The sequence below is a fragment of the Benincasa hispida genome, chromosome 12 (assembly GCF_027475165.1).
Source record: "Benincasa hispida cultivar pf3 chromosome 12, pf3_genome.v1.1, whole genome shotgun sequence".
Taxonomy (NCBI): Eukaryota; Viridiplantae; Streptophyta; class Magnoliopsida; order Cucurbitales; family Cucurbitaceae; genus Benincasa; species Benincasa hispida.
The window spans coordinates 72785928-72809409 of NC_143489.1; the positions used below are offsets into that span (position 1 = coordinate 72785928).

The 23482-nt window shown below is 32.3% G+C and overlaps 2 protein-coding genes across 2 annotated transcripts; both read right to left on the reverse strand.

Annotated features, from left to right (window-relative positions):
- Window positions 1-903: 903 nt before the first annotated feature.
- Window positions 904-15778, reverse strand: LOC120067241 (golgi-to-ER traffic-like protein). The gene is made up of 12 exons (XM_039018766.2): window positions 15457-15778; window positions 14780-14859; window positions 14338-14416; window positions 12384-12465; window positions 6060-6210; window positions 5755-5845; window positions 5172-5255; window positions 4176-4222; window positions 2394-2522; window positions 1802-1886; window positions 1573-1653; window positions 904-1194 (listed from the first exon to the last, which is right to left on the reverse strand). The coding sequence occupies exons 1-12, from the start codon at window positions 15529-15531 to the stop codon at window positions 1183-1185; spliced, it is 996 nt and encodes a 331-aa protein (XP_038874694.1). The 5' UTR covers window positions 15532-15778; the 3' UTR covers window positions 904-1182.
- Window positions 15779-17400: 1622 nt separating this feature from the next.
- LOC120068348 (uncharacterized) lies at window positions 17401-19352 on the reverse strand. Its single transcript, XM_039020086.2, has 4 exons — window positions 18927-19352; window positions 18695-18835; window positions 17740-17813; window positions 17401-17669 (listed from the first exon to the last, which is right to left on the reverse strand). Exons 1-4 carry the CDS (start codon window positions 19264-19266, stop codon window positions 17451-17453), a joined length of 774 nt encoding a protein of 257 aa, XP_038876014.1. The 5' UTR covers window positions 19267-19352; the 3' UTR covers window positions 17401-17450.
- Window positions 19353-23482: the final 4130 nt, after the last annotated feature.

Genomic DNA, 23482 nt, shown 5'->3' on the forward strand with positions numbered 1-23482 from the left:
AAAAAAATGTCAATCTTAAATACTTTTAAAGGTAAAGATGAAACTTTAAGGATTTAAAAGAAATTTTTTTAGTTTAGGGTAATTACAATAAATATTCAACTAATATAGTGACAATAACTATGTAACAATTTTTTTTTAAAAAAAATTGCAAATATAACAAAGTCTATAATTTATACAATCTATCATGGAAAGACTTGTATGGTCTACCACTAATAGACTCCAACTAATATATATGATTTATCACTGATAGACTATCTAAATTTTACTATATCTGTAATTTTTTTTGCATTGTGTTATATCTATCAATAATTTGAACTTGATTGCCATATTTGCAATTGTCCCTTTAGTTTAAGTACCTACTAGACATAATCACTTGAATTTAACCTAAAGCCTATTTGGTATTGTATCACAATATTCACAGTAACTATTTAAATTTTTAGAAACTATTTGTTTAAGTAATTGTAAAAAAAAAAAAAAAAAAAAAATCCAACTAAAGTAAAACAGACTTATGCGGCAAGTGATCCAACAAGGAGAAATAGAAAACAAGGATTTAATAGAAAACAGAATCCCAACTCATTCTCACTACTTTTAGATATGCATTGGGTAGTAAGTTTAGAATATAAGAGCATTAAAACATATAAAAATTGTTTTCAAAAGTTTACCTTTTGAATTACAGAATCTAAATATAATCCAAAATTTTGTTATAAATAAACTCATCATACTGAATTCACGAACTAAGAAATGAAATCTAGAAAAGATACCAAATATCAATCTTATCGCTTAAGTTTAATGGCATTTGGTTCTTTGTAATTAATCTCAAAATGACTTCCACAAGGGAGAAAAAGAACAAACTATACACAAGTACTCATGTACTTACCCATCACAAAAGCAAAAATTTAGATAGGCAAGTGAAAAGGAGAAGCTGTAATAAATTAACCCCAAACCCCAGTCAAACCAAATAATGCAGAGTCAAGTGATCATTAATGTTAAAGAAAAAAGGTCACTTATCAACAATAACAAATAGTGAATGCAAGAAAGGGGAAAACGTGACCTACTATATTTGGAAATAAGTCCAACACGTGCTTATCCATTTCTATCTTTGTAAACAACCCGGACGCACAGAAGCTGTACCAGTCAACAGTAGCAGGAAGCTGACTGGATCTCGCTATTCGCCGCTCATCATCAGCCCATCATCTGCAAATTCCATGGTCAGATTCATCTTTTCCAATGAGAAAGAAACCAACTTTTCATTGATATAGTAAAAATGAACCATCATTATAGTTCTTGACCTTCCGTATTATTTTGTTTTAGCTTCCAAAAATGTTCAAATGTCGTCTATCTTTTCATAAACAAAATTTTCTATTATATGTGGATTCAAATACATAGTTATGTGGAAGTAGATGAATTAAATATGTATCAATGTTGGTGTTTTATTGCAAAGTTTGATGGCAAAAGAAGGGTATGAAAGTTTAGAAACCAAAACAGACTAAGCATAAGAGTTAAGAACCCAAATATGATTTAAACCTAATTCAAACATCCAGTGGACAAAGATTATGAGATAAAGAAAATCACCTTCAAGAAGTCTCCAAAGATCCCTTGCAAGGGATTTCTGCGCCGTACTCCATAGAACTTCTCTGCAATTTCATCAAGAAGCTGAAGAAAAATGATAAAGTTAGAATCCAATTATACAACAACTAAGTTTCTCCAGAAATTCATCTAAAAAAGAATTCAATATGAGAGATAATTGCACATTTCAAAAGGTGTTGATTTATCAAAGTTCGGAGAGTAACAGGAGTTGCACCTCATTCAGGGCAGGTTCTCTCTCTAAACTTGACTTGTAATTTACCTTCAGCATATTGAAAAGAGGCAAAGCGTCTCTCTGCAACCTGCAAATGCATATTTTAAGTTCTGCCCATAAATCATAAAACTGAAATACCGGGAACAGAATCAGAAGATATCACACCAAAAATTCAACTAGCAAACACGACTAATGTGTCTGGGAGTTCTTCTGAGAGTTATTTTCCAATTGAAACACTTTTTCTAAAACATATTAAGATAAAAAGAAACTACTTCCCACTTCCTTCAAGAGAAACAGGGCTTTAAGTAGTTTTGGAAGTTAAAAGATATGTCTTAATTTGTAGTATCAATGAAAGCTTTGGCAATATTTAAAAAACACGACCAATCACACTACAATTATATATTTACCAGGATTCTACGATTCCTTCTTCCATCATACACAACTTGATGGTTCTTTAACCATTTCAGAGCTAATCTTTGTTCACTAGATTGCTTTTGTTCTCATCCTCCTTCACACTTCACACATTACATCTTATTCTTTGCTGAGTAGATATATTATTTTCTAGTATATTTAAAACAAAGCAAATGGACCTTACGTTAGCAAAAGATAGATGATAAACTCAATCAATTCTGAATCAGGAAGCTCAAGTTCATCACGTTCTTCTTCCTTCTTTAACTCATCAAATAGGACATTAGCATCCCTTAGATTACCAAGAGCCAAGTACCTACACAAAAAAAAATGCCTTTCACTTGATTTAGAACCATAAAAATCTGAAATAAATCCCAAAAGAATGCATTAACAGGGATGAGGCTCTGTACTCTTAAATTGAACCTTTTAAGTCCTGGAAAAGAAAGGCCTTTTTCTTAATATTTTAATATGTTTCGAATCCTGTCTTCTGTTCCATTATACTATGCAAAAGTATAAACTCCATCTTTGAACTTCGTTTCAAGTTGGAGGACAATGAAGCAGACTAGGTGGTTAATTATCCTTAAAGAGCAAGACAAAAATGTGGTTTGAACACTTCATGATAAGGTAACTACAAGGCTATACCCTTGAATGTAGTCATCTTAACCAAAATAACTGAAAAGACTCCAAATAAAATGCCCAAACCATTTGTTTTAGATGCAACAATAATTTTACAAAATACTAAATCTAAAGACAATAGAGGATACAAAGTTCAGAGATATCCCTCTATATCCATTTTCATCAATATTTAGTATTTTCTTATAGTTGAGGAAAGATGAAATAGACAAGTGGGCCTTTATGGGATAACTTTGCCCTCAAGCTCGAGGTGCATACTCTTAAAGTATTGGAAGCTAACTTGAGAAAGCTAAGAGTAAGGGAAAACAATCTCAGCAAATTTAGCTCTCAAACGCTAGGATAGAAGTAGAGGCTATCGATGGCGTACCTAGTTAATGAGAAGAAGACACTAAAATATTTCATTGAAATAATGAAGAGATTAATTCTCTAAAAATACAAACTCCGAGAAAATTAAAGCAAGAAAAAGTAAAAATTACACTGGAAGAATAAATGCATGCCAAAATTAAGACTAATACCAAAATATTGAAATACTAACAAAGTGCTTAGGACACTGTGAGGGAGCCTTCAATTTAGTGGATTCACAACAATCAAACAAGATGCTTGTCTTAACTCTCTTAAAATAGTTTTTCACATTTATCCATAATAAGTCATATTTGTTAGCCAAAAGAGAATTACATAATATCTCAAAATATTGAAAAAGAATTACAATACCCAAGGAAATGATTTGCCAGTACACCAATATACCTATGACCTATATCCTCAAACACTTCCCTGTGCAAACTGCACACTATTCGACCTTGAGAGGCAACCTCTAAAGAAAACAAAACTGTACTCATTGCTTTATAAAACAGTAGTTCTAGGCTCATAAAGTCTATAGCCACAAGTGAAATCATGTTCCATTTTAGTGCCATTGAAACTGTTGAAATGACAACCTAGCCCTTAGAACTCAAAAATTTCAATTCTTCACCCTATTCACCCATATTAATGAAAGTAAAACACATGAACTGTGAGTCACTCCACAGTTCCAGGGTTTGCAAGTTCATAATGCAGGTTATTTACTGACACAATTTCTTTTTTTAAAAAATGATAATAAAATGTCCATATTTGCAATAATTGCAAAACCTACCAACGCCGTTACACTTTAAAATTGATTGCTTAGTGTATACCCACTAAAAATATTAGCAACTATACTCATAAGCCAAAATTTCCATTATTTTCAATAGATTTGCTATTTGCCAATATTTGTCCATATCATTAACTCATTATCCAAGAGAATTTCCTTGACTCGTGAATTTTAATTGGTGGCGAAGTATAAACGACTTTTTGATAGTCTTACATTAAAACTGCCCGTGCAATAGCCATATCATCTTCACCTGGATAACACTGCAGGGTTGGGAGAAAGCATTGGCTTAGTTAACTAATGGAAACAGAACAAGAAAACAGATATCAATATGATTGCTAGACAGAATGCAATACCTCACGAGTAGATAAACAACAAAAATATTTTTTTTTCATATGAAGATAAACAACATCAATAATCTTGATTCATTAGTTTTTTGGGCAATGTTCCGGTGCAAAAGTCACTTTTTTTTAAGAATTTAATTATCTCTTATCTTGTATCCCATTGGAAACTTTTCTTGTAATTCCCAGGGCTAAGGCAATACTTTTCTTTGAAAATTCATCATATGAAATTTATGGTTGTTTCTTCCTCATTTTTTTTCCTGCTCATGAAAATAGCAAACACTAGAAACCATGTACTCCCATTACTTACAATCAAGGTTAAAGGTTTAGATATCCAATGATGTCAATATTCTTATTTTACTGAGAAAATATCGACAAAATAGGGTAATATTACCAAAATATCACTAAGAGTAATATTACCAAAATATCACTAACATGAACATAAAAATTAATAAAAAATAGTTTTAACTTGTGTAAAAAGTGCCAATTCCTTAGTAGTTTAAACATGTTACAAATATTTTTAATGTATATTTCGAAAATATCCACTAATACTGATATTTTAACAATACTTACTGTTCTATGAAATTGAGATCGACGATTCCTTTGACATTGTGATTATCTTTTCATACCATTAGAAAATAAGAGATTGCATCAGACTATCTTAGAAAAGTAAAGAGACTGTAGAAAGGTGTAGCGGGCCACAAATTATGTGAAATAAAATAGATATGCTAAAGGTACATAATAATCTTGGGAGCAATTAGAATAATGCAAGGCTTAAACCTTATTTCAACCATGGCAGTAAGTATGGAGACTTAATGAAGATTGCATACTGATCCTCGAAAAAGGAGAGATAAAGGAAAGCTCTAATAACCTTGCCCATAAAATTCACTAATATGGAAGCAAACTTCTTGGGGTTATTTCCTCGAACAAAGTGATATGATACTCTGGTCATGTCCTGCAACAAGTAGAACACTGGAAGATACTAGTAAACCAGTCAAAGTGGACAAGCAACAAAGTTTCATCATTCATGTTACTGGACCATGCTTCAACAATCATATTGAATGAATGATTAAAATGTCATGCATATGCTTCTCATAACCTTGTTAGCAAATATATTATAGCAGCAGTACAACAAGTCATTGCCAAATTACACACTCCTAAGGAAGATCTGCCTTGATGGCCATGAATCAAACCATCAAACGGTTTAAGAAGCTAGCTAAGAAATCAATCAACAATCATGCTCAAATGCTACATCTTGTTCCTATTAACAAATCAAGACACCTCAACTGTATGAAATCTAACACTTATTCTATCCCCAAGGAAACTGCAGTACCAATAGACCTATCATTTGTATCTAAAGCGAAGTCATCATACACAACAAGAACACAAATTCTTAGAAACAAAGAACAAGTACAAATGAGTACTTAAGAGTGATTTTCTCTGGTCGAACATACCACTTCTGGTGACTCAGAATATATGTATGTAGCAAGCATGATATGAATTTCTGGAGATCCACTCCTATGCGATCCAAACTCCATAGACCACCTGATATAGTTAAAGATTTGTAGAAAGCATGTACTCCTCTTTAGTACACAGGGATTATATACAACTGATTCAATGAGACAGCACAAATATAACTTGATACCGATGAATTCAAACAGTTGCAGTTAAACACAAAATACTCATTTTCCTTTTTAGTTTTGCATATTCCCAATGTAGAAATGACTAATTACTGGGAAGAAAATGGAAAATGACTAACTTTAAAGCTGCTTTCAGAAAGGAGGAACATCCTTCTACACGTGTTTTTGCAGCACCAAGTGCTTCAGAAAGTTGTTGCACATCATCATCTTCCCCCAAGTGTTGAGGTAACGGAATCTGAGGGAAATTCTTGTAAATTTTCCTGACACGATCTAACATAATGTTTGTCATAATAACATTAGAACTTCATAAATAACAGTAGACAACAGAAGGTAGTAAAGAAATGCAACTTTTTTCTTCCATATTGGGGTTACCAAATTAATCCTCAAATAGACTTGTCTTAGAAAGAGCAATTAGGAACAGACTGCGAAGTTATGAAAAAGAAACTGAAACTCAAATTGAAATGCAAATACCGAATAACAAATACTAAAACTGCAATAGAAAAATGATTGGATTCAGATCATAAGAAAACAACTGTAAGAGAATTGCAATATGAGAAATTTGTTTGGTTTCTTTTTCCCTACAAACAGAAAACCCAGCAAAACACAATATATCCGAGAAAACAGGGCAAGAACTCCCTGAATTATATATTTACTTCCCGAAAAATCTCACTACATAGTGTTAAAAACCATTATTCTTTTCTCTCATTAATCTTAGGAGGAAAAGGTTTCTTAAATAGAAGAAATACCCAATTACAAATAAGGAAAGAATAAAATATAGCAAATATAATACAATAAGTACAATATAAAATTTCACAATAAAGGAAATAATCAACACTCTCCCTCAAGCTGGTTTGAAGATATCATTCATAGCCAACTTGTCTTCAAACCAGCTTGTCAATCAAGATGCGTATGGGCATTGTCTGAGAGAAATTCAATTCTTCCTTCTTATCCATATGCCCTCACAAATACCATGGGCTAATGCCCTAAATTCTGCTTCAGCACTACTTCTTGCAACCATTCTTTGTTTTTTATTTCGCCAAGTAACTAGATTTCTTCCAATAAAATAGCAATACCCCGAAGTAGATCTTCTATCAATTGTGCTTCCTGCCCAATCAGCATCAGTATAAACCTCAATGTTTAGGTGGTCATGCTTCGTGAATAATATACCTTTTCCTAGAGTACCTTTCAAATATCTCAAAATTCTATAAACTGCTTCAAAATGAACTGACCCGGGAGCATGCATGAACTGACGCGAAAGCAATGTCAGGACGTGTGTGAGAGAGGTATATGAGTCTCCCTACAAGCCTCTGATACTTTTCCTTTTCTTTTACTTCTTTTTCAGTTGCAACAACCAATTTTAAATTTTGCTCAATAGGAGTTTCTGCTATCTTGCAACCAAGTAAACCTGTCTCATTTAGTAGGTCAAGAATATACTTCCTCTGGTTGACAAGAATGCCATTTTTAGATCTAACAAACTTCATTACTAGGAAATACTTTAAGGTTCCCGGGTCCTTGATTTGAAAATCATTAGCTAGGTTTTTCTTTAAGATATTCAATCCTGTCTCATCATTACCTGTAAGAATGATATCATCAACATACATTATCAAAACGACCAACTTACCACTTCCAGTATGTTTATAGAACATAGTATGATCAGCTTGACTTTGACCGAATCCATAGCTTGTGACTGCCTTTCCAAACCGTTCATACCATGCTCTGGGAGATTGTTTAAGCCCATATAATGATTTCTTTAACTTGCACACTTTGTTAATCCCGAGATCCACCTCAAAACCAGGTGGCAAGTCTATAAAAACCTCTTCTTCAAGATCCCCATTGAGAAAGGCATTCTTCACATCAAGTTGATAAAGAGGCCAATCAAAATTAACTGCCACAGACAACAAGATCCTAATAGAATTAATTTTAGCTACTGGAGCAAATGTTTCTTGATAATCAATGCCATAGGTCTGAGTGAACCCCTTGGCAACCAATCTGGCCTTGTACCTTTCAATACTACCATCGGCTTTACGTTTTACAGTGAACACCCATTTGCATCCCACCGTCTTCTTATCTTTTGGTAGTTCGACTATGTCCCATGTGCAATTTTGTTCAGTGCATTGAACTTTTCCATCACTGCTAATTTCCAATTCAAATCATTTAGGACTTCCTGTATATTCCTTGGAACAAATAGGTTGGTTATTTTGGATGTGAAGGCTTTATGACAATCGGACAATCTATGATAAGAAAGATAGTTTTCAATGGGATATTTGGTGCATTTACGAGTACCTTTCCTATGGGCAATTGGAATATCAAGATCAGAGACATCAGGTAAAGGATTAGAAGGAGATGAAGAACTAGGAGAACTAGGAGTAGAGTGTCTAATACCTGGATCTTCAGGATCATTCATCGGAGTATTTAATTGGTTCTGTGATAAGTCAATTGTCTGATCTCGGACTCTTTGAGTCAAGTTTCTTCTAGTATAAACCTGAAGTTCAGGATTTCGACTTGTAGAGTCATTTTGTAGTGTTTCTCCCTCTGAAGAAGAACTCTCCATACTTGGTATCGAAGGACTAGAGCTCATAATGGCAGGACCACTGATGTTTGGGAGAGATAAAGTATCCAAAAAATTATCTTCAAAGTTAGATATCTCCCTCTGAAGAAAATTTGGGCCAAAAAAAGGTTGATTTTCCAAAAAAGACATCCATACTCTCAAAATACTTGTGGGTCAAAGAATCAAAACATTTGTAAGCTTTCTTATGAGAAACATAGCCTACAAAAATGCATTTAGTGGCTCGAGGATCAAGCTTAGTTTGAGAAAGAGAAGAAGTATGGAAATAAGCAGTACGCCCAAACAATTTAATTGGTAGATTAGAAAACAGTCGGTTATTAGGAAAAAAAACTCATGGAAGTGTTTAAGAGGAATTTTAAAATTCAAAACCTTAGACGACATTCGATTGATCAGATATGCAACTACAAGAACGGCATCACCCCACAAATATTTTGGAACATTTATAGAGAACATAAGGGCACGAGCAACTTCAAGTAAGTGTCTATTCTTTCGCTCAGCAATGCCATTCTGCTGAGGCGTGTCACGACACGTAGCTTGATGAAAAATGCCCTTTTCTTGCAAAAAATTGGTTAATTGTTCATTGAAATATTCAGTGCCGTTATCAGAGTGAAGAATTCAAATTTTAGTTTGAAATTGAGTCTCTATCATATTGTAAAACCGAATAAAAACCTCTTTTACCTCTGACTTTTTTGTTAACAAATAAAACCAAGTTAAACGAGAGTGGTCATCTATAAAGGTAACAAACCAACGCTTACCACTATGAGTTAAGACTTTAGATGGACCCCAAACATCAGTATGAATTAAGGAAAAAGGTGATGAAGCTTTGTACGGTTTAGGCAAATAGGTGGATCGATGATGTTTGGCAAAAATGCAACTTTCACATTGAAAAACTGAACAATCAAATCCTTTAAATAAATCAGGAAACAGATACTTTAAATAAAAGAAATTTGGATGCCCTAATCTACGATGCCAAAACATGATAGTTTCTTTAACAGAAGGAGAACAAACACTACTCAAGCCTTGAACTTTTTTATGACTAGCAGAAACTTCATCAAAGTAATAGAGACCATCAATCATCCTAGCACGTCCAATCGTCCCCCCCCCCCGATTCTTGATCCTGAAAGATACAATGAGTTTCACAAAAGATAACACGACAGTTAGCATCCTTAGAGAGTTTACTAACAGACAACAAGTTACAGGCTAATTTTGGAACATGAAGGACAGAACGTAATATAAGTTTTGTAGTCAAAGGAATAGTTCCTTTTCCTGCAATAGAGGTGAAGCTGCCATCGACAATGCGAATTTTTTCATTGCAATACACAGGAGAATATGATTCAAATAAACAAGAGGAACTGGTCATGTGATCAGAAGCTCCAGAGTCTATAATCCATGAAGATGAATTAAGGCAAGAGAGAGCTTGAGGACAAGTACCTGATTGTGCCAAGGAAACACTAGGATTACCAGATGATGAATTGGTCTGTAGCAGCTTCAGAATTTGATCAATTTGCTTTTTGTTAAATGGGCTAGAGTCAACAACATTAGCATTAGAGGCATGTTGCTTAGAACTTTTCCAATTCGCAGGTTTTCCATGAAGTTTCCAACAAGTTTCGCGTGTACGTCGAGGTTTATTGCAATGGTTGTACCAGACACGAGGCTTTTCATGTGGCTTATTGGATTGATTATAAGCCTTCATTGCAGTATTTTCAGTCACCAACGCAGAGCATTCAACTGAGTCAATAGGTTTTTTGCAAATCATAACACTCTTGCGGCTTTTTTCCCTATGAACTTCAGAAAAAACATCATTAATAGTTGGAAGAGTAGTTTTTCCAAGTATTCTACCTCTAACTTCATCGAACTCAACATTGAGGCCAGCAAAGAATTTGTAAATACGACCATCTTCAACAGTTTTCCTATAGTGCTTTTGGTCCTCTATAGACTTCCACTCATACATATCAAAGAGGTCAAGGTCTTGCCAAATCATTTTTAATGAGTGAAAGTATTGTGTAACGGAGCTAGTTCCTTGTCGTATATCACCCAATTTTAAGTTCAACTCAAATACTTGTGACTGGTTGCCCAAATCAGAATACATCTGAGTTACACTATCCCATAATTCTTTGGCAGTAGAGCAACACATGTAGTTACAACCAATGTCTTCGACTATGGAATTGACAAGGCAAGTCATAACCATGGAGTTTTCAGCGTCCCATCTGGCGAATGAAGGGTCATCTGGACTAGGAATGGTTTTTTCTCCTATGATGTAACCAATCTTCCCTTGTCCACGAATATACATCCGAACACTTTGGGACCAACGAAGAAAATTATCCCCATTGAGTCGAATGGTAGTTATTTGGAAAGTGGGACTGGTTGAATGGCAACGATTGTCGCAAACTCGAATGATGGGTACCTTAGTGTCCGACATACCGTTGAAAAAGGAAACCCAAAATACAAAGTCAGTAGACCTGGAAAAAAAAAAAAACAACACAAAGGCTTAAACGAACCAACAACTAGGAAAAATATAGCTGACGGACAGCGGCAACCAGTCGGCAGAAGACTAGGTTTTTTCTAGGATTTCAGTGTATCAACAAGAGACTTGCACCATCAGCAAATAATATCCATGAGCATAACTAATGAAAGGCAGTTAGCGGATTCGACGCGACTAGGCAAACGACGAACGAAAACGACGACGCTTCCTTCAACGGTGTTTGGAGTTGGAAGGATCTGACTTCGACGGTGGCTTCGACTTGATCGACGAAAGGCGAACGACGCAAGGATGAACCAGACACGCGACTGCTAGGGTTCGGTGACGAGAAGAAAATCTAGGGGACTGCTACCCTTTTTTTTCTTTTTTTTTAGGGTTTTATGGTTTAAAAAATTTGTAGCTCTGATACCATGCTAAAAACCATTATTCTTTTCTCTCATTAATCTTAGGAGGAAAGGATTTCTTAAATAGAAGAATACCCAATTACAAATAAGGAAAGAATAAAATCATTACAAATAAGGAAAGAATAAAATATAGCAAATATAATACAGTAAGTACAATATAAAATTTACAATAAAGGAAATAATCAACACATAGTCATAATATGGAAATAACATAACTGAAAAGTAAAAGGTAGGTAACTCTCTCAGCACATTCTAGAGGGCTGAAAAATCCTCTCCAAAGAACCTGTGCTCGCCCAAATTCTCCACACTCTAGTCTTACTCTCACCTACTATTTAAAACCCAAAAGACTTAACAAACTTAATGTCTAATTATTAGAATACCCCTTACTACTAATCATACTAATATTACTACTATAACCATAACTAAGGGTTCTCACAAAATTAGAATAACAATACCTTTTCAAGAAGGCTATCTTTCTCCCAGGTCTCACTATGAACCATGCCAAAGAATGGCCTAACTTTCAAAACTTTTTTTTTTATAAGAAACGAATTTCATTGATGTATGAAATTTACAAAAAAAGGCTAAAGCCAATCCAATAGAGTTACAACAGATTCCTCCAATTGGTTAATAGAGAAGATAGACGGTAAGAACTATTGAAAGATATGCATTTGCACCCAGTCATAGCATGATAGACAATGAGTTCAAAAAAGCTATCAAAAGAACTTCCTTGTCATTGAAAAGGCGGTTGTTCCTCTCCTTCCATGTAATCCATACAAAGGCACGAATCAAGCGCATCCACATGTTCCTCTTCTCTTTAACTTCTCTTCAAACCTCTAATCCACTCTATTCAACCATCCAGTCTAAACAACTTCCTAGGTTAAGGAGTTGAGAACTTCCTATGAAATTATAATTATCCCACAACTAATATCCCAACAACAACATCTACCCATACTCTTATAAAAGAAATACAGCCAAGCATGTCAAAGGAACTCACCAAGAGTATCATCATCATAAGGAACTTTGCCTTTAACAAGTGTCTCTACGAATAAAACAGCAAGCTCTGATCCACAAGTAACCTGAAAAGTAGAAAATGTTAGCCATTTACAACTAGATTGATGAAAAATCAAGTTTATTTTATTTTTTTTGGTGGGGGAAGTGTCTAAAGGCATTGTTTTCTTTCTACACAAATCCAATGATAAATGATAAATTGATCATATCTACAGACATTCTAATAGACAAATTTAACAAATCCCCAAAAAATAAATAAATAAAAGGAAAAAAAAAAAAAAAAAAAAAAAAAAAAAAGAGAAAACAACGGGAATACAAGTGAACCCAGATCTCAGATCTCAGAAACACAACCAAAACAAAGACCCACAAAGAGTAGCTAGGGCTAGTAAGATGGGAGAAACACCATAACTGTAGGTTGAACCCAGGAGATGGAAAGGGGTCTTTCCAGGAAAAATTTTGTGGCAAGATCTGTAGCAAATTTGAGATCTCAAAGAGAGATGGTGAAATAAAGCGAGAAAAGGTCTTTAGAAATTTGGTATTCTCAGCGAGGAAGAGTAGTCGAGTGGAAGACCCAAGTTCAATTTTTCGCAGAGAACAAATGGGCTTAGTTTCCTCTTCGATTATACATGAATATGAAACAAAATAATCACAGGGGCATCCATTTTAAAAAATTATGTAACATCAATATAATTTGACATAACACACTCTAATTATTTGAAACCTTTAAAATATGGTGCATTGTATTAGATAATCTAGAACCAAGGATTTAAACATGCAAATTTAACTGATTAAGAAAACAAACTTTGATTCACTCAAAAGGGAAAAAAAAATTATCCATCATCTAACAAAATTTACAATGTTCACAGTACAAAATTAGTATAGGTGCTTCATAATAAAATTAACTCCCCTAGTCTCAAATTTACCATACCATCTCCTTTCTTCCAACTCCATCAATTTGATGATCCCCATCAGTTAAAGCTAATAGGATCCAGTTAACATTCATCAGGTTAAATGATCTATTTCAAGCAAGCCAGCATCTTCGAAGGAATCAAAGGTTTCCAACCAACACTATGACAGGTAACAGAACATAGAAAGCATGCCAGCATTGTTCAGAATATGGAATTTTGTTACATGCACCACAACTACAACATCCTCAAGGAATCAAAGAAGTCTCTAATAATTTACCAAGTTTGAGAGCATGCCAAGCTAACATTATTCAATATGGCATGTAATGCCAGGAATCAGTCTTCTCTCTAAATGTTTTTTAAAATGCAATCAGTCTTCTCTGTAAAGCCTTTGAACCTAGTCATAGTCCACACCTCCACCTAGACATCTTCAACCCCTGAAAACCCTCCTATTTCTCTTGAGACAAATGTTATACAAAATAGATGGTTGTTATCCACAGAGCTCCTCTCTTGCCTCTGAATAGAGGATGGAATAGCATTTCTTCTGACATCGAGTGACAGAACTATTACGAGCCAAAAGAACACAAAAAGTCTCCAGAAAAAGCATCCCAAACCCCTCTTTGTTTTCTTCATTATTTTCCTTTCCGTTTTTGTAATTACTCCCTGTCAGCTATTGTTTTCCCCTTTCAATTTCATATTATAAATGAAACTTGGTTTCTTATCAATGCATATGTTTATTGTTTTGTAGTGTGCGATGTCTTATTTTCTGAATATTGCATATCATTATTGCTATGTTGTGTCTTGTGTCTCTATTCATGAATAACATTTATACACAACATAGAACAATCCATGCTTTCATGTTTTGCCTTTTCTCTAGAGTCGAGGACTTCAAATATGTGAAACAAAACTAAAATTTCAAGGCCTAAGCAATAGTGCCGTTCAGAATGTTAAAATAGTGATACACTATGCTACAAATGCTAAAAGAACATTCAATCCAGCAATTACATACACAGAAAAGGTGCAACTAGCTTTGACCTGCTCATGTTTCAACTGGGTACAAGCCCCTGACTGAAGAATAACCAAGGCTTCTGAGTACCTTTCTGCAGCCACGTATCTGTAATGAAACAACACATGTTCATGAACATGCAATTTGATTGACAAGACTTCCATTTTTGCATAATCATTTAGGTGAAGACAGTAGTTTTAACAGTAATTGAAAAAGCATAAGTTTATTGGTATTTGTGAATGATTGAAATTGCCAATTAAGGTTGAAACCAGTTTAACTAGGAGTGCAGCAAAGGTATTGAGAGTATCGGTTATCTACTACTCGGTAATAATTATCAACTAATAAGAATCACATTCCATGTGCTCATTTTGCAGATTAATCTGGAAGGATTTTTCTTTTTTCTTTTTTTTTTTTTCTTTTTCTTTTTTTTTTTTTTATCAAAACCAAACGAAGAAGGTATTATTACTTTACCTTGCACTGACAGATTTGTACATCTGTTGAGCCCCATAGAAGTCACCGGTGTCGATAACGTCTTCTATTTTAATAATATGCTGTAATAACAGTTTCAAAGAAGTTAATGCAGTTGCAGATTAAACTATTTTCTCGACTCAGCTAAGAAGAAATGCATTAGCCTAAAAGATTTAATTGACTCTCAATGTGGGATAGGTTAAAACCAGCTATAACGCAAGAAAAAAAACACACAAACACAACGTACAGGTTGACTGGAGGACAAGAACTCTGCTGAATGAACCAAAAGGATGGTTTTTCTCTCTTCTTTAATTGCGTCTTTTATTTTTTTTTTTTGGTTATAATAACAACAATAATGGGGCAGGGGTACATTACAAAGTTCAAATTAAATAATCAATGAAACTTCGATTCTTTTGATCCAAACACAATTGATGAATCAATTTTCTTCTCATTCGGTCATAAATTGATAGTAATCGCGAAAACAAAATGTTATGTAATCTCTGCATTTCAATTAAAACAAATCATATGACATAGTAACAAAATGAAACGCTATAGCTGAAATTGAGTCTTAAAATTCTTACCACCACTATAATTTCCCACTTAAGGCTCAAATTTGTTCTGAGAAAACGTAATTAATGAACAAGAGGGAAGGAAAAGATCAAGTTTCGAACATTCGTTACCTCTTGAACCGGAGGCAGTACAATTCGCCTAGATCTCGCGCGGGACATGGTCTTCTGCAATGGATGCGCACTCATTTTGAATCGATTTAACGATCCCAGAAGAAAGAATTCGTTTATTTTATGATCGTTGAACAAAGAAGAACAAAATAAGGAACTTTTTCTTTCGTCTTCGATTGAGCAGCGTAATCGAAAAAATGAAGGTATGTGATTGTCAGTTTTTTCCTTTTACCAACATAACAATGCAATCCCTCTGTCAAAAGGGTATTTTTCCAAATACACTATTTAAGGGAAAATTGTATTGATAACCTTTTCCACAAAGTTTAAATGAAATATGATCCCTTCTTAAAACTTAAATTTTAGGACAAATATCAATTTTTACCTTTAAATTTTGAGAATTATATCGATTTAAATCCTAAATTAATAATGGTATCAATTTAAATCTTAAATTTTGAGTTGTATCAATTTAAATTCTGGACTTTGGGATTTATATCAATTGAAACTCAAACTAATAATTACATCAATTTAAAACCTGAACTTTCATAAGTATATCAATTTAAATTTTAAACTTCCATAAATATATCAATTTAAACTATGAACATTCATAAGTGTATCCAAATAAAACACAATGAAGATTTTAAGTTGATACAATTATGAAAGTTTAGGGTCTAAATTGATACACTAATAAAAGTAGTTAAAATGAATACAATTATTAGTTTAAGGTTTAAATTGATACAATCCTCAAAGTTCAGGATTTAAATTGATGTAATGTCCAAAGTTTAAGGGTATAAATTGATATATGTACTAAATTTTATGTGTATTTTTAACTTGGATTATGACAAAGGTAAAATTACGAAAGAGAACCTATTGTGTAGGTATGTACATACTCAATTCTCGCTAGAGACATTGAATTGAGATAACTTTTAGATCCAACATAATTATTTGAATTGAAAATTAATATCCAAAATATATTTTTTATTAGTTCAACGATAATGTATGGGTGACTGGTGAGGCTTCAAATATTTGACATTTTAATCAAAATTATAACGTTTTAACTATTTAGTTATATTCAAGTTATGCAAATCAATTATTACACTGAATTAACACGTGAATTGATTTTTGTATTCATAATCTCATCTAAGCTTAATCGTCTAATTTTAATTAGTAACATAAAATAATGACTAAATATTAAGCTTTATCCCTAATCTTATTCGTCTAATCCTTTTAAGTTCTCAAATCTATCGTTAATGTATTTGAAATCTCATTTTTATCCATCCAAAAACAAAAAGCCATTAAATTTTCTTAACAAGAAGATGATATAATGACAGGAGTTATATTTATTGTTTTATCAAATATTTATTGAATACCTAAACTTGCCATGCACTTTGAATTGAATTTTGTTGAAGGAGAGTCCTACTTTTTCTTTCATGTGACAAAAATAGTATTCCTATATCTAATTATATGTTTGATCAATAACTTAATAAAACAAAAATTTGCTAACAATTACTGATAATAATCATTATTATTAATTAATGTAAGGAATTAATCTTTTATATATTTACATATATGAAAAAGAGAAGCCATTTGTTACATTACGAGAAGAGAATAATCATTGTATTAATTAAAAATAAGTTTTATAATTAAGGATAGTTTATATCAATATTCACTTTCAAATTACTTTTAATTAAAAAAATACATCTTCCAAAAGTACTTATAATTAAATGAAACATGCTTTTTAATATTTCAAAACCAATTTTTATTGAAATGTAAAATTAAACATTAAAATAATTTCGAGTGATTAAAGGCGTACTTCTAAGTGATTTTAGGTGCAACAAAAATAATTTTAATAATTTCAAAACTACACTCAAACATACGCTACATATGTAAGTTTATTTCGCAACGTTAGGAAGAAGAATTTTGAAATCGAAAGGAATATAGGTATGTATATTTCATGGTCCAAAATCTAGAACGACAAAATTTGGTATTATATGTGATTATTATGTAGATTCTGCAAATACATCACAGAAAAAAGCTACAAGTCGACCATTCAATCCAATAGGTGCAGTAATTACACCTTTGGTGGAATTAAATGCCTTGAAGAACCATATCCTCTTAGCTTCACCTGCAATATGATAGAAAACTTCTGCTGGAGCCAAAGTGATTATGAATTGAATTTGATTTGGTGCTCTAACACCTCCAATCAAGCATTGTCCATCCTACATTAACAGTAATTAAACCATATATTATATTAATTAATTATATTAACATCCTCAAAATATTATATACCTGTGGGGTAAGAATTGTCTCTTGCACAATGGCATAAGAGAATGTCACTCGTGTGCTCGTTATAGTAACATGAACTGTAAATAACAGTAGTAACCAACAATTAAAAACTGAAATTAACTTGTATGTATAAATCCAAAGTTTTAATATCATTTTGGTCTTTATAGTATTTTCAATAAATTTTACCTTTAGTCTTTCAAAATTAATTTTTACTGAAATTGATTAAATAATAATAATAATTTTTATCAATACGTGAATATTCTTTTAAAATTTAGAGTAAAAATGCTAATAGATTTTTTTTCATCGAATGTGCGTCATTATTTTTTACACGCAAACACAGAGACATAATTTTCCATTATATTTCATCAATCATTTCTTCTTATTGCATTACAGAAAAGAAAGCCACAAATTGTCCATCCATATTTTCACATTATATTTAAATTTGATTAAAATTGATTAAATAATAATAATAATTTTCATATAAGAAAATACACATAAATACACTACGAAAATATTATTTCAAAACTTAAAAATGCTAATAAATAACCCAAAGTTATATATATAAGAGTTGACCAGTCTTAATTTCACATTATATCTAAATTTTCCAGAAATTGATTAAATAATAATTCAATTTAAAAAAATGCAGTTGGTGTATTATTTTTGAAAACTTATTTTTAATGATAAAACTGTTGAAAATAATAATAAAATATCATGGTGATACGATGCGATAGAACACAAATTTTAGTCTATTGTGAGTGATAAATAGACGATAAAAAATTACTATATTTATAAATATTTTGATTTATTTTACTATATTCGAAAACAATCGTTCATAATTTATGATAAAAATATCGATAGATAACATTTTTTTTTCTTCTTTTTTTAAGAAATCACCCTGACTGCATTCAAGATTGAATGGGAGTACAACACCAAAATTAAACAAAAATGGAATAATTACCATAATCAAACATATGATATTCATCGACAATGCTGGAGAATTCTTGAGAATCCAAGGAAACAAAAACAGAGAGATCAAATTCGCCGACGTACAAGGGGTGATGAGAATAATACAATTTGAATTCAATTTCATGAAGAAGCCCTAGAAAATGAAATTAAAGAAATAAGAAACAAGAATGCGTTGAAAGAAAAAGAAGAGGAATTAACAATGAATTAAAGGAAAAGAAAATTACCATTAGGACCTTCGAATTTGAGTTTGGCGCGTTCTTCGTAAGGCTCAATGATAGAGAAAGTGAAAGAAGTGTAACCAGAATCTAGTAATTCTAGGGTAAGAGGGAAAATCTTGGTGAGGTAAAACCAAGAACGCTGAAGGTTGTTGATGCAGAAGTAATGATCGAAGAATGGAGGCCAAAGTTGAATGCCGATGGCGGCTTTAATTGAAACATATGAATCCGCCATTATGCATAACATTTCCGGTGAAAATGTTACATCCGCCATTGTATCCACCATCCCTACTGCGGTGGCTGCGTTTATCAGAGTGCGCATATCGTTGACGACGAAATTGAACAGCATCGTTTTTTTGATAATTGCAGAGTTCTTGTTCTTGGAGGAGGGGGTTTTAGTTTCTTTTCAGTTTTTTTTTTTTCTTTTCTTTTGGTACAATTCTCTTGGCTTTCGCTCCCTTTTATAATAGAATATAGCCCACTATGTGAATTTCAAAAATATTCATTTTTCTTTTCTTAATTATTTCTTTTTTAGTTTGGAAAATGATCTAAGGGGAGTGTTAAAAAAATATATTAGAATATCATTTTTGTTCTTCGAATCTGAGAAACACATTTTCTTTTAGTCGATATAATTTTAAATATTTAATTTGGTCTCCCTAGTTTTTAAGGGAAAAAAAATCAAGGTTATACTAATTATTATTATGTTAAGCCAATCCCTCAACCACTACAAAAGAGATCGTTGGTAGTTTTTATATATAAATTTAAACTCTTCTCATTTCTGTAAGAGATGAGAGAATAAATGAAAAAAATGTTAAGAGACGAGGATGCTAAAATCTAAAATATCGAAAGAATAGATTTCAAAATTATAATAATATCAACAACTCTCATGTCTTTTGAAGGCTACAAAGTGGCCTAAAAATACCTAAGTTTCATTTTGAAAGTAAAACAAATCTAGAAAACGTGCCTCAAGTGAACCTAAACCACATAATTTGTCCCCAAAGCTACAAAGTTAGTGCAACAATGTCATGTTACTTTTTTTTGTTGGTCTACTATCAATTAATTTCAGAACTATTTTCAAGATTTCAAGGACTAAATTTTATAGACCAAATAGAAACATCGGCTCAAAATCTCATAGACCAAAAGTGTATTACTTTACCCATATACTAATGAGCATATACGTCATTATATTTCTCCCCTCCAAATTTCAGCATCAATCTCATGCAATATGTATTTTAGTGAACTGTATTGCTTTTGATGAGTTATTGATTATGTTTTTATGAATTATGTGATGTTTAAACACAATGAATTGCTTGGTGTGTTATGGCAATACTAATATATAAGCATGTTGGAGTTGTTGAGTTGCCTGAAAAGCATTGTGCATTTTATACGGTGGAAAGGGTAAAAGAGGGGCTCAAATGTGGGCTTGACTATGAAACCCAAGCCCACCCAAATCCAACCCCATGGGCTAAAGGCCCTTTAGGTTTGTGTGTATGTTGTTTTTATATTTTAGAAAAAATTATTGTAAGTCTCCCAAATTTTACTTTAATGTATATAAGGCCAACGATATTTAAAAATTACATGGTGAGCTAATTTCGAGCCCAAACATTTGCTAATGTGAGCATTAGATTACATGAACTATAATATAGACTTATTTGACACAACATCAAAAGTTGAATGATTTATTAGAAATTTTTTAATAACCTTTGATTTTTTAAAGAAAAAATTTGTAGAAACAATTTAAAAATTTATGGAGGTTACTCATTTACTCACAATTAATTAGTATATGTCCCACATTAATTGTTTTTTTAAAAGAAGCCGTCATTTCATACTACCATGTTATCATCTATCTATCTATCTCTATATAGTATGAAAAATTTAACATACTATCTCCATTTATTATTTCCAAAAAAAAAAAAAATAGTATTTAAGAACTATGTAGGATCCATGAAATAAATAAATAATAAATTAATAAATCATTTAATGACGTATCAAATAATGAATGTGGGTAGTATGTAGGACAATATTATTAATTTTATGGAAAAATTGCACAAACCACCTGTATACTATGAGATTGGTTACAATCATACCCGTAAATTACCTCCCTTTAATTTTGTTTAAGATTTGCAATCGGCCCATTTTGTTAAATTGATGTTTATTTATGATAACTCATATGGGCAAATTTTTCATTTAAAAAAAAAAAGCAGCTTGCTGGAGAAGATGGGTCATTCCATATGTTCATTTCATTTCCTTCTCTTTTCGGATTGCTTCTTTTTGTCCCTTCTCTTTTTATAAGTGTTTATGTTTATATCTGTACTAATGATAATTTTTCATTGCACTTTGCTTCTTAAGATTGGATTTCTAAAGATGGAGGTAATTAGGGTTATTAATTCTTGTTTGGAGAAAGAGGTGGATGAGGATTTTCAAAGAGAGAAATATGCTTTAGATTTGGCTTATCAAAGTTTCATAGGCTGAAGATAGTGCCCTTGCTGGTGAAGACTGTGATGGTCGCATGCTCTGACCACCTCAAAATTATTCATATGGTAAAAAGATTGATTAATCTGTAGATAATGGTTACAAATATAACAGAGGAGCTAGGTCAATATGATGTGGCTATTTTATTCATATATGGAATGGCCTTGTTGCCCTCTTGAATGGATGCATGCGTCTTAAGTTTGAAGATTATGGCTTGGGTTGGAATAGGGAAGGAGAGGGAAAGAAATGAAAAGAAGAGATAGAATAAACATGTGGAATGACCAATCTTTTCTTATTCCATTAATTAATTTAATTTAATATAAGGTACTGGTTGCAACCATTAAAAAAATTAAAAGAAGGTAATTACTCAAATTGAAAATTTAAGAATTTAATTGTAACCAATTCCATTTTAAAGGATTGGTTTGTGTAATTTTCTCATTTTATTTTTCAATATATATATTTATGATGATGAATGATACACATGGTATCTCTAACCTACTATATATATATATTTGTGGTGATGAATGATACACGTGTCTCTAAGCTACATTAATTATTTAACTGGAGAAATAAATTTGAGACATTGTGATTCTTTTATTTATTTTTTATTTTTTAAAAAAGGACATTGTCATTAAATGTGTACGTACATTAATCGTTTAACCACATTTAATGTCACAATTTATTTTTCTCTTGCTGTCTTATTTGGTGTGAAAAAATGCTGCTAATCTAATCTTGGTCTCTTGAAAGTGTAGATGCCATTTATGGCTACTTTAATGCAGTGTCACCAACACTTTGATACACCTCAACATGCACTATGTTTTTAATTTATTATAATAAGTATTTGTATGTTATTATTATTATTATTATTATTTAACATTAGATTTAAATTTAAATTTTATTGTTTGATGGCCAAGATAATAGATATAAGTTTTTTTTGTACCGGATGATCTCAATTTGGAGGGTTAAATGAAAAATGGCTACCTGTTAAAAAACAAATAGAAAGTGACCTTTTGCTTGCGCTATCCACGTGTGATTTTATCGTCTTGCCCATGAGCGATCCACCCGCGCGTCTGCCACTACCAAAGGAACTCGCTCCTCGATGGCTCGTCACTCGTTCCTCGATGACAAATCACTCGATACTCGATGCACGATGTACGAGACTCCTACATCCACCATACTCGATCATGCCACGTCATACTCGATCATCGACAGAGTTATACTCGATCTTAGAAAACTTTTTGAATTCTTAACTCCAACTTAAAATGATTGAATTTCATTATTTCACCACTTCAACTCATTCATTCAGACTATTTGTGCAACTTTTCTCTTGTCTTTTGAGTTTATATCCCGAGACAACTACACCTCTTGAATCAAAATTCTCTCTTTATTCTCTCTACATCAGGTAACATATGTCCCTTTGTTTATATTTTGGTTTAATGTTCTTTTTTTCTTTTCTTTTCTTTTCTTTTTTTTTTTTTTTTTTTTTTTGCATTTGCATGTTCCTCGATACTCGCCCGATACAGTTTTCCTTCGTTTTCATTTCGGTTTTCATATCTTGCATGTTTGGCTGGAGTTGGAATTTTTTCCATTTTTGTTTTCATATTTTTGGTATTTTGGATCGTCTACAGTTTAGAGTTTGAGTCACAACTGCACCTCTTGAATCAAAATTCTCTCTTGATTCTTTCTGCATCAGGTAACATTTGTCTCTTTGTTTATATTTTGGTCAATGTTTTTTTTTTTTTTTTTTTTTCACTTTCTTGTTCCCCGATACTCGACCAATACGGTTTTCTTTCATTTTCATTTTGGTTTTCATATCTTACATGTTTGGTTGGAGTTTGAATCTTTTCCGTTTCAATTTTCTTTTGATATTTCAGATCTTCTAGGGTTTAGGGTTTTAGGATTAGTTATGAAGGTGGAAAATCAAACTGAATGCTCGATAATTGACCATTGAGTCACATGTAGTGAGCAACAGACACTATGTAGCATGTATCGTGTATTGTGTATCATGTATCGTATATCGAGTATCATGTGTCATGTATCGAGTATTGAGTGTCGAGTATTTAACAAAATGTTTACTTTCTGGTGTTTTTTAT